Source organism: Arabidopsis lyrata (assembly GCF_000004255.2).
Source record: "Arabidopsis lyrata subsp. lyrata unplaced genomic scaffold ARALYscaffold_2, whole genome shotgun sequence".
Classification (NCBI taxonomy): domain Eukaryota; kingdom Viridiplantae; phylum Streptophyta; class Magnoliopsida; order Brassicales; family Brassicaceae; genus Arabidopsis; species Arabidopsis lyrata.
Window position 1 is genome coordinate 11,174,714 of NW_003302554.1, and position 11,033 is coordinate 11,185,746.

General features: G+C 32.4%; 2 protein-coding genes across 2 annotated transcripts; one reads left to right on the forward strand and one right to left on the reverse strand.

Moving 5' to 3' along the window:
- The first annotated feature begins 5,964 nt into the window (after positions 1–5,964).
- Positions 5,965–6,928, forward strand: LOC110231088. Its single transcript, XM_021035899.1, has 2 exons — positions 5,965–6,128; positions 6,479–6,928. The coding sequence occupies exons 1-2, from the start codon at positions 6,017–6,019 to the stop codon at positions 6,607–6,609; spliced, it is 243 nt and encodes an 80-aa protein (XP_020891558.1). The 5' UTR covers positions 5,965–6,016; the 3' UTR covers positions 6,610–6,928.
- A 345-nt stretch (positions 6,929–7,273) lies between these two features.
- Positions 7,274–9,708, reverse strand: LOC9323108 (probable serine/threonine-protein kinase PBL7). Its single transcript, XM_021034281.1, has 6 exons — positions 9,094–9,708; positions 8,731–8,988; positions 8,465–8,646; positions 8,304–8,383; positions 8,083–8,230; positions 7,274–7,756 (listed from the first exon to the last, which is right to left on the reverse strand). The coding sequence occupies exons 1-6, from the start codon at positions 9,566–9,568 to the stop codon at positions 7,412–7,414; spliced, it is 1,488 nt and encodes a 495-aa protein (XP_020889940.1). The 5' UTR covers positions 9,569–9,708; the 3' UTR covers positions 7,274–7,411.
- Positions 9,709–11,033: the final 1,325 nt, after the last annotated feature.

Here is an 11,033-nt window from a genome sequence, read left to right on the forward strand (position 1 = left end):
ATCACAAACACCATAAATTCTAGGCACACTCATCAAAAAGGAAGAGAGATATGTATTTCAACCACAAAGTAGAGGTTTTCATTACTCCAATTTCGGTTGGATTATAATTGACATATTTCGTTTCTAAGATTGTGTGGTGGTGGTTCGATGTTTTGGTCCAATGTTATGTTGATGTTCTTTTTCCAACTTTCACTGTTTACATATCTTTGCTTTCAACCAGTCGATTTACAACTTTCTACATCCACAGTGGTAGGTGAAGCGGTTGTGCGACTTTTCTAGTTTCCGCCACTCGAGTTCAAGACCATATATGATCAGGATTTGATTAGTTTTTGTTTTATCTAAATCAAACTTTTGTAGAGTATATCTTTCAAGTTCAGAAGTCTATCGCATCTACATCAAGACAATTTCCGATCTTAGAAAAGAATAAGTGACTAAGATTAAGATTTAATTGGTAAAATTTTAGATTTAGCAATTATGATTTAAATGTTTCTAGTCTTTTCTAAAATTGTCTAGTTTTTAGGGTTTTTTTCTGAGAATTTCAACATTTTCGTATGGCTTAGTTTTAGGAATAATTTTTTTTTCCGCTAGCGTGTGTAGTTTTACCAAATTTGAATAAAAATATCAATGGCACACAAATAAAAGACTAATCTTTATATAATAAATCACAAGTCAATTCTAAAAAAACTGCAACCCTCTCCATCCGACACCTGTCTTAAGTCCCAATTTTTACACTTTCAAATTTCTAAACAATTAAACTTTTGCTATTCAACAAAAAAAAAAAAGACTAAAAAAAAAAATTTCCTTGCAACTGTTTCCCCTCTTCACCCCCACGATCTCAATATCTCCTCTCTGTCTCTCTTCTTCAACAATAGAACAACAACATTATTTCATACAAAAAGCTTACAAATTTCTTTCTTCCTTGCTCTTTCCTACAACTTCTATCGGGTAAAAATTTTCAAGTTGCTACATGCTCTGATCTTAGAGTTTCATCAATCTCATGTCTTTTCAAAGAATCAAATCAAATCTTCTTCTTCTTTTTTTTCCTTCTCATCAATCAAATCAATTCATTTTTTTTTTCTCTTTGTCAACTGTAAAGAGAATTGTAACCACTATACGTTATCTGCCATTGATAGTTTATTCTCAGACTGAATAACCGAAAAGCGAAACTCGCTCGGACGAACAAGCAAACGGGGACAGTTTGTGATAATTACAGCTCAGGGGAATTACTAGAGAGTCCTGGAGATGAAAACACTTGGCAGCAGAAACCATCAACACCATTTAAAGATCTGACTGCATCAAAAACCCCGAAAACAGGAGAGAATCTGTTGAGATCATCGTCATCATCAGAAGAAGGGATAAAGCAAGGGCAACAAGTGAGGCTTATGGATGAGAGAGGAGACGAGATCGGGAAAGGACGGGTGTTGAGAACAGACGGTGAATGGTACGGTTTAAGCCTGGAGACAAAACAGATTTGTGTAGTTGATGTAATGGAGCTTAGTGAGTCATAAGTTTTATTTGGTAAAGAAAATTAAAAATTAATTGGTTTATCTATAAATTTGATTAAAGTTTTGCCCCGTACGGAGTACGGGCTTAATACTAGTGAATACCATAATCGAGTAAAAAAGAAAGAACTATCTTGGTAAGTCGGCAAAATGCCAAAATTTATCATATAATAGTGGGGGAAAGATTCCTACCAATATAAAATGAATTAAGAAGAAAAAATATAAAAATAAACACGAGAATTGTATACATTATCATCATCATATTCATATGTAGCAATTAGAAGTGGAGAATCATAGCCCATGCAGTATAAAGGTATAAATCACGGTCCAAAGATTTTTGTATCTATATTCGAAAATGATGTGATATAAACTGTAAAGAGTTTTCAAACATTTATATAAAAGTTTACCAATATAGATAATTAAATAATAAATTGATGATACAAAATATAAAATATAATGAATTAGATAAATTTACTGACAAAATATATAGAACTCCTACAATGGTAATTTATAGCTCGATTTTTAATAATTTAGAATAGGAATAAATTTAAACTTTTAAAAACAAAATTTTTGAAATATAAATCAATATTATAAGTTAATTTTATATCCACTAATATTAATTCACCTTTTTCTTCAAAATTAAATTAGAAATTTGATACTAAAACACTAATTATAATTAAAATATTTGAGTTATCTCAACCTTTAAAAATTGGGGATAAAAAAAAGTATTCAAAAACTTTTTTCTTTAGATGTTTTTAATTATGATAAAATTATGAAAAGGAGGCGATCACAACTAAAGTATCAGATAACTAATTTACCTAGATAGTTTGATCATTTTAACATCCAACAATAAAAAAATTGAATATTTGGCGACCAATATCGACAAGTATCTACTTTATTTATTGTTATTTGTAACACCCCGGTTTCAAAAATATATTAGTGCATGCAGAGCAGTTTAAAAGAATTGATTTGGCCACCTATGTTACCAAACTGCACTTATCTTTTCAGTCAAACGACATGAGAGAATTCTACAGTTAAGCGTATTTCAGTTGGAAAACTTTCAGGATAGGTAATATTTCGGAAAGTGATTGTCGGAACTGTGTGAGTGAAGACAAAAATCAGGAAAAGATCATGTGGTGATTTTTAGGGTTTAGATAACTAAAGTATCATATAACTAATTTACCTAGCTAGGTTGATCATTTTAACATCCAACAATAAAAACTTGAAAATTTGGCGACCAATATCGACAATTATCTACTTTATTTATTTTTATCTCTCGATAAAATTTTAAAAGTCGGCGATCACATTCAAAACATCAAAACACTATTACTTAATATATAATAAAAACTTTGAAAGTCAGCGATGACAAATAAAGTATAAGACAAGTAACTTACATGGATAGTTGATACTTTTTAACATCCAAAATAAAAACTTGAAAAGCCGGCGATCAATATTAGACAAGTATCTAATTTGTTAAGTTTTTATCAAACAAAAAAAACCTGAAAAGTTAGGGATCATAGCTAAAATATTAAAAAAAATATTATCTAATATGCAATTAAAATTTTGAAAGTCGGCGATCAAACTAATGTATTAGACAATTTTCTTATTTAGATAGTTTTAGTGGTACAATAAAAAGTTGAAAAGTCGGCAGTGACATATGAAGTACCAAAGAATTAATTTATCTGGATAGTTTGATTCTTTTCAACATCCAAAATTTTTTAAAAAATTGAAAAATAGGCGATCAATATTAGAAAGGTTTCTAATTTATTTGTTTTTATTACAAAATAAAAAATTTGGAAAGTCGGCGATCACAATTAAAAAATCAAATATGCAAGAAAACCTTTAAAAGTCGCAATCAAACTTAAATTTCTGTGGAAGCCCCCTTGGCCCATTGGTTGACCAAGGGTTAATTAATGCTTCTACACCAAGAGGTCTGGGGTTCGAGTCCCAGATATTGCGATTTATTAATAAATTTGCAGATTAAATGAGGCAAGTGTGCAAGAGATCTCCAGCGAAGTACAATTATAGCCGTTCGCCAGGATTCTACGCAGAGAGAGAAGTGTCGTTAGGTCGTGGATCATTGAAGGTGTCCGTCAAGAGCATGGAGAAAGAAGTGTCGTCTGTCGTGGATCTAATAAGGGTCGGAAGGAATTGTCCGTTGTAGAATCGTCTATGTAACAGTTCTCATAATTTGCAATAAATAATAAATCTAGACGTCAAAAAAAAAAAAAAACTTAAATTTCTATTATATTACGAATATTAAAACATATTTTTCCAAATTAAAATATGTCAATTTATATAAAAACAAAAACCCAAAAATGAGTTAGACATGATATTACATTTATGGATTATTTCATAAAAGTTTTGAACATTGAAATAAATAAATAAAAATAAGAAACTTCATATTTCTATTAGTTTGATTAATAAAAAATGTCAAAAAAATGATATTGATAGTTTGACACTTTGACTATAGAAAAAGTAGTGGAAGATAAACACATTAAAAATATTACAATTTTTTGTGCATATCCTTTAACCAATAAATAATTCCTATATTTGACAGTTGGTAATAAAAAATAATATCTCCAAATTTATTGAAACGATGACAGGTTGTAAACATATATAATAATAAATATATGATTATATGACAGCTAAAATATAATAATTATATACCTTTTATTGACAAAATGTGTAAACCATTATATACTCCAAGAATGGTAATCTATAATTGTATTTCTAGTAAATCAAAATAGGAAAAGATATTTACTTCTAAAAATTAAAATATTTACTCGTAAAATTTAATCTATAAATACAAAGGCTTATTACCTCTAATACTCTAATACAATCAATTCACTTTTTCTTTGTTCAAAACATCTAGAAAATGGTGAGAAAGAATCTTGGTCGTAGAAAGATAGAGATAGAGAAAATAAAAAATCAATCAAACCTTCAAGGTACATTTTCAAAGAGAAGATCTGTCTTTTTAAAAAAGCCAGTAAACTTTGCACGTTATGTGATGTAGAAATTGCGATCATCGTGTTTTCACCAGGTGAAAAAGTTTATTCGTTTGGAAATCCAAATATTAACGTTTTACTTGTACACTTTTCAGGACGTATTCTAAGAGATAACAACACAAACCTTGTGGAAAGCAACAGAAAGCTCTACATTCAAATGCTCAATGATTCCTTAACTGAGGTAAATTTCAATTGGTGGCAAAATATAATCTTTTTTTTTCACTTTTGATAATAACTAATATATAACTGTTTCAAAATTTGTTTTTGATTTGAAAAAATATATGGTAAAACTCCTTTCCAAGATGTACACAATTTCTCTTTGATTTTAACATTCCACCCAAAGATTTTTAATAAGTGATACACTAGAAAAAATCGTCTCGTTCTCTATTTGTGTTTAGTTCATGGATCTTCTTTACACATTCATATTCATGATTTTAATTGTTTAAAATATGATTTTACTGTAGGCGATGGCCGAAAATGAAAAAGAACAAAAGAACAAGCATTCGTTAGTCCAAAATGAAAGAGAAAACAAGAACGCTGAGAAGTGGTGGGAAAAATCTCCAAAAGAACTCAACCTAACTCAATTAACATGTTTGAAACATGTTCTTGAAGATTTGAAGATGAAAGTTGATGAAATAACCTCTTACGTTTTTCAGACAAACCCAAACTATCATGTCGGAAGTTCTAGCAATTTTATTAGAAAGTAAGGTTGTATTGGAAGGAGAAAATAGAACCCGTATAAACATATGGTTCTCTCTGCAAATATGCACAATATGAAAGATGCGATGCGTGTTTAATTTGCTTGCTCTCTCAATCTCTTCTGTAGGTTTTAATTTTCATTATTAAGTTTGGTGTGATTTTCTGCATAAAATCCAAAACAAATTCTGATATAGATGTTTCATTGCTACATCTATATAGATAGATTTCCGTCAGGTGTAAATACAAGTTTTTAAAAAAACATCACGTAAAATTCTTTGTAATAATCACAATCAGTTTCGCTTTGTCGAATCAAAGCAAAACAAGTAAGAAAACAAAGAGTATGGCCCTGTTCGGGAACAGGTCGTTGGCGACTACTCTCGCGACAAACAAATAAAAGGCAACGGAAGTAAGAACAACGATGAATTAATAAAAAGCTGTCGCCGGCAATTGCTATTGACGTTGCTGATTCCAAAACACGATTGCTAGAATTTTCAGCGACTGAACTTTAGTCTTCGTCAAAAAGAGAAAGCAGTCGTCGAAAGGTAAAAGTCAAGTGAGAGAGTTGACTCCAAGTCAACCTTACCAATCCATCTCTTATCAAAGAAATTTTTTCATATGAAAGTCTTCATTTCATATTTAAGATGTGTCACATCTACTCTAGAAAACCGCGTTATTCAACTACAAAAGAAAAACAAAGAGCCTTGTTGTTGATTTATGCTTTAATTTTTGTATTCACCCTTAACTTCAAATTTTCTATATGTACAATCTAAAACCGGCTATTTGTGAATGTGAAACAGAAATTGAGCAATGGCAATAATGAAGAAAACACAATTAGCTTCTCTTCTTCTAAGTTTGCTTCTTATGCTTCTATTTCTATCCTTTCATGATCCAGTCTCGGGGGCTAGAGTCCATTACGTAGGTTAGTATCTCGTTATTCAGATAAATATAAAATATGCTACACATTCTTGTTTCACCATCTAGTAATTTTATCAGAAGAAACTCTTTAGTTTACATGGTTTTAGATTTTTAGTAGAGTTTCATATCTCAATATTAAAAATGAGATGAATAATCTAGATATATTTTTTACACGACTAAGATTAATTTAAACAATCCACTTAAGAAATCTAAACCAATGGTACAATATTTACTTTATAGCTTCATTGTTGGTTATGAAATAATTTTTTATCGTATATTACCTTTTTTCTTTTTATCTCATATTTTAGTAGGCTTTTCATATATCAATTCTTATGTATCAATTTCGCATTCCAGTTCACATTCCCGTTCATTCTTCGGGATCCGCTCCACCGTCTTCATCGTGTGGAAGTGGTATTTATCACGTTGCCGGAGCAACAGAGAGGTTGTGTAGACACCCCAAAAAACCGTCTGCTGCAAAACCTTGATTTCTCATCGTAAGAGTTAGTAACTTTGAAGAAGACAAATTTCCAAAATATCAAATGTTTGTTAGTTAATAACGATAAGTTTTTTTTTATTTTCTCGTTTTCTGTTATAGCTAAAAGTCTTACGCAACTTTATTTGCTTACTGTATTTGTGTTTGAGAATAATTTCTCAAATTTGATTTGTGGGTTTTGGACCATGAAAGTTGTTTGATCAGACAGGTTATTTCCAATTTTATGGCTATATACTATAAATGTAAAGTTGTGATTATAAAGGGATATGACCTCGTCACGTAATCTATAAATCCGATTTTTTCTTCTTTTATTTATGATTATGAACCAAACCGGAAGAATCGGCTCTCTCAATACCCAAACCGGAAAATAAAATCTTAACCGGGTATCAATAAACATTTACAATGATATCTACACGGGATTATTACGGATTTTGCCCTTTTTTATAATGGCATTTATGGATTTTGCCCTTTTTTGAATAATTTATGGATTTTGCCATTTTTTAACACTTAAAAATGTACGTATTTATGATTTTGTTTTGCAAAAATACATACATTATACCAAATACTAAACCCTAAGAACAAATGAAACCGACTAAACCCAAACATAACGAATGAAACGCATGTTAAATCATATTTTTGGAGCCTAAAAAAGGGCAAAATCTATAAATTATTCAAAAAATGGCAAAATTCATAAATGCCATTATAAAAAAGGGTAAAATCCGTAATTAATTCTATCTACACTTACCACCTTCTTATTGTTTGTTTCTTACCATATCTCCGGATTGTTACATTCCCTACAAAAGATCATCATCTTCAAATTCCGTTACTCCGAGCATCGCAAGCGTAAGATGACTCTTCATCTCAGATTTTGTCCGCTGCAACTGGGGATAACAATCCATCATACCCGGAAGATTTGATTTCTTCCGGCTTGAAAACGCCCTTAGTTCTATCCCTTCACCGCCTTTTAGGATTGAAAGTATCTCCTTCATCCCCGGTCTTCGCGACTCCTCACTGATCACACAGGCCGCTGCAGCTCGGATCATACGCTCCATCGAAACCGAATTCTTTCTTGTATATTTCAGCCTGGAATCAAGCAACTCCTCTATAGCTTCAATCCCTCTATGTAACAACGGTTTTGCCTACACACAAAAAAAACATAAAACCAAGCCATTGGTGCAAGCAGAAATGAAGTCCAAATGGTTATTAGACAAATTAAATGCCTTAAATTGTATTAAACCAGAATTTGTTGCTCAACCAAGCTTGACCAAAACCCGAATTTAGTATGTGAGTCACAAATTTGAATGGATATATGGAGAAGCGTCCATTTCTTGGTTGGAACTTAGAAATTCCCTTCCCATTTTTAGAAAAAGAGGCTTGTGGAATTTAAGGTGCTACAACTACCAAAAGTCAATGGGTTGGTTTGCTAGTAGTTAACTAATTATCAATGAAAGACGCATACACTTACCCAAACTACCAAATTTTCTTCACCAGATGGTCTTCTTGCTTCAATTGGCTTCCGACCAGTTATTAGCTCAAGCAACACGACTCCAAATGCGTAAACATCGGTCTTGTCAGATATCTTGCCGTGTTGGAAATACTCAGGAGCTAGATAACTGCAAGAAGTGTGCACACTTTTAGATCCATTGGAATGACATCATGGCATTAAAAAGTTCTCCAGTTAGATACCCGAAAGTTCCTTTCACGGTTTTACAGAGGAAAGGAACCGAAGGTGCAGCGGTCCAAGTCGCCAACCCAAAATCACACAACTAAAAGAAAAACTCCAACAATGAATACAGAACACACTTATTGCTGATAAATGACCAAAGAGTGGTTCAAAGTCTCTTTACCTTCGGAATTTTGTTTGAGGAAAGAAGAATATTTGAGGGTTTGATGTCTCTATGCACAACACATTGCTCTGTGCCATTATGTAAATAGGCTATGGCATCTGCAATACCTAAGGCAACCTTGTACCTTGTAGACCAAGGCAGATTCAAGGGGGTTTTCCTTCCCTTCTTCTTCTTCTTGTTATCTTATTCGGAACCGAGTAAAAGCGGTCAATCTATGCACAATTTGCAATCCAATGAAAAAGAAAGAGAGGAGATATAGTAATTACCATGTAAAAAGCGTTCAAGGCTGCCACCAGAGACATACTTGTACACCAAGAAAAGCCCTTGATCGGGATCAATACAGAACCCTAGTAGAGGTACAACGTTAGGGCATTTAAGAGAGCTTGCAATCATCAACTCTCTGCAAAACGACTTTGGAGATTCTTTATCCTTTTTATCAAGTCTTTTGATGGCTACTGCTTTACGCCAAATGCCCATTCTTCCCTTAAACACATAGCTACAAGCTCCTCTTCCCAACACTCTACCTAACCAATTTCAACACAAGAAACAGAGTCCTCAACTTTAACTTGATTCAAAGACCTAACATATCAAATTACTAAAAATGGACATTTTGAGGGTTTAGGGTTTACGTTTTGAGAAATTGTGCGTAGCAGCGAGGAGTTCGCTGTAACTGAATCGGACCAAAGTATTAGCCACAGGAGAAATACTCTTCTCCAGTGAAAGACCTCTCGAAAAATTCATCTCATTCGTCAATTCTCCTGTCTCATTCTCCAGATTCACTAGCAGAACCGTCTCTGATCCTTCAGACACCGGAAAATTCCGATAAGACGACGAAGGTTGCTCCTTTTTCATCTTCTCCAGCTCCACTTGCGAACAAAGACTAAACCTAAATGAAGACTGCAACGAATGTGGTTCTGAGTCTATAAACTTCGGCTCTGTCTCCTCCAGAAGCCAAGCTTTGTTGTCCTCACAGGAGCTGGTTCGAGGAAGAAGGAAACAACCAAAACCCAAATCAAGAATCATTTTTCTCAAATGGGTTTTGATTTCTGTATTGTTTACATGAGAATTTTTATTTGTGTTTCGCTCATGAACATAAAAATCCATTCTTTTCTCAAGGAACTAAAGAAACAAAGAAGGCAGAGAGAAAGTGACAAGAACAATTCTCATTTTTTTTGTTTGAAAATGTGAAAAAGAGGTTTTTTTTTTTTGGATTTAAAATTCAAAGAACATGTTCAAGAAGATGATGAATTAAACCGTCAATGTATTGTTGAGCAAGAAAAAAAAAACAGAGGAAGGGGGAAATAATTGTGAATTAATTAATTATTTTTGAATTATTGTTAGGATAACAGTTGGATGATATAATTGGGTATATATAATTAACTATTTGAAATATTGTTAGAGCGATTAATTCATATTTAATATAAGAAGATTAGTTGGTAAAGTTGTTGTTTAATTTCTCAAAGATGGACAAGACCAGAGCCCACGACCACAAATATGTTTCTTTTGTGTGAAAGAAAAAGGAGATGTTGATGTAATGTATGTTTCCATCTAATGGTTCATTTTCTCTATTGATGTGAGGAGTAATTAAATGATCTTCATAGCTATTATACATCATAGTAATATCTTAAGATATTTAGAGGAATCGATAGTGAAAGATACCAAAAAGATTTATATAAGTAGAGTTAAGAAACCTTACTTTTTGAGTAACGAAGAATTTATCTAAAAATGGATTAGAAAGACCAGCTGCTTTAATTATCTACACTACGTAAAAGTAGAGCTTTAACTCTTCTCAAACAAACCATCCATGTAAGAAGTAAAAAAAATTAAAACCCGAATTAAAAAGTTGATATGTGCCACAATGCCGTGATCTTCGATACGATCATTTTCAAGATGATAAGATTAAGAACACAAGACTTTAATAAAGTATAACTCTCTTTATTAATATTATCTTAAGAAAAACTCTCTCAAAACTTAAGCTCTCAACCCAATTCTTAATCTCTCCAAACAACTCTCTTAAAACTCACTTAAGTTATGCAACACACTTGCATCTCCTTATATAAGAAAACCTCTAAACAATTTTTTTTTTCTCTTTAGTATAACTTCCTAATCTCTTATTAGGATAATTTCCTTTTCTTTGTTTTGGAAACTTCAAGCTTTCTTCAAGCTTAAGTCAACAATCTCCTCCTTAAGCTTGAACTCTTCTTTCTTCGAATCTTGAACACCAATGAGATCTCTCATTTCTTTGAATTTGATCCTTCCAAGTGCCTTTGTGAGTATGTCTGCCTTTTGCTCAGTCCCGGGAACATGTTCGACCTCTATTTGACCATTTTCCACACATTCTCTGATGAAATGATATCTTCTGTGTATATGCTTACTTCTACCATGAAATACAGGGTTCTTCGTCAAGGCAATTGCAGACTGATTGTCGATTCTTATCGTAACCTTCACACTTGCCTTTCCAATGATTTCACAGAGCAGATCTTGTAACCATATGGCTTGCTTTGCAGCCTCAGTCCCAGCCATAAACTCAGCTTCGCATGAAGACAGAGCTACCACATCTTGTTTCTGT

Bases quoted from the DNA above. Each gene is read 5' to 3' on its own strand.
- LOC110231088 (XM_021035899.1), top strand. From the start codon at position 6,017: ATGGCAATAATGAAGAAAACACAATTAGCTTCTCTTCTTCTAAGTTTG. The intron at 6,129-6,478 runs GTTAGTATCTCG...TTCGCATTCCAG, and splicing joins GGCTAGAGTCCATTACGTAG to TTCACATTCCCGTTCATTCT.
- LOC9323108 (XM_021034281.1), bottom strand. From the start codon at position 9,568: ATGGATTTTTATGTTCATGAGCGAAACACAAATAAAAATTCTCATGTA. The intron at 8,989-9,093 runs GTAAACCCTAAA...GAAATTGGTTAG, and splicing joins TACGCACAATTTCTCAAAAC to GTAGAGTGTTGGGAAGAGGA. The intron at 8,384-8,464 runs GTAAAGAGACTT...TTTTTCTTTTAG, and splicing joins CCTCAAACAAAATTCCGAAG to TTGTGTGATTTTGGGTTGGC.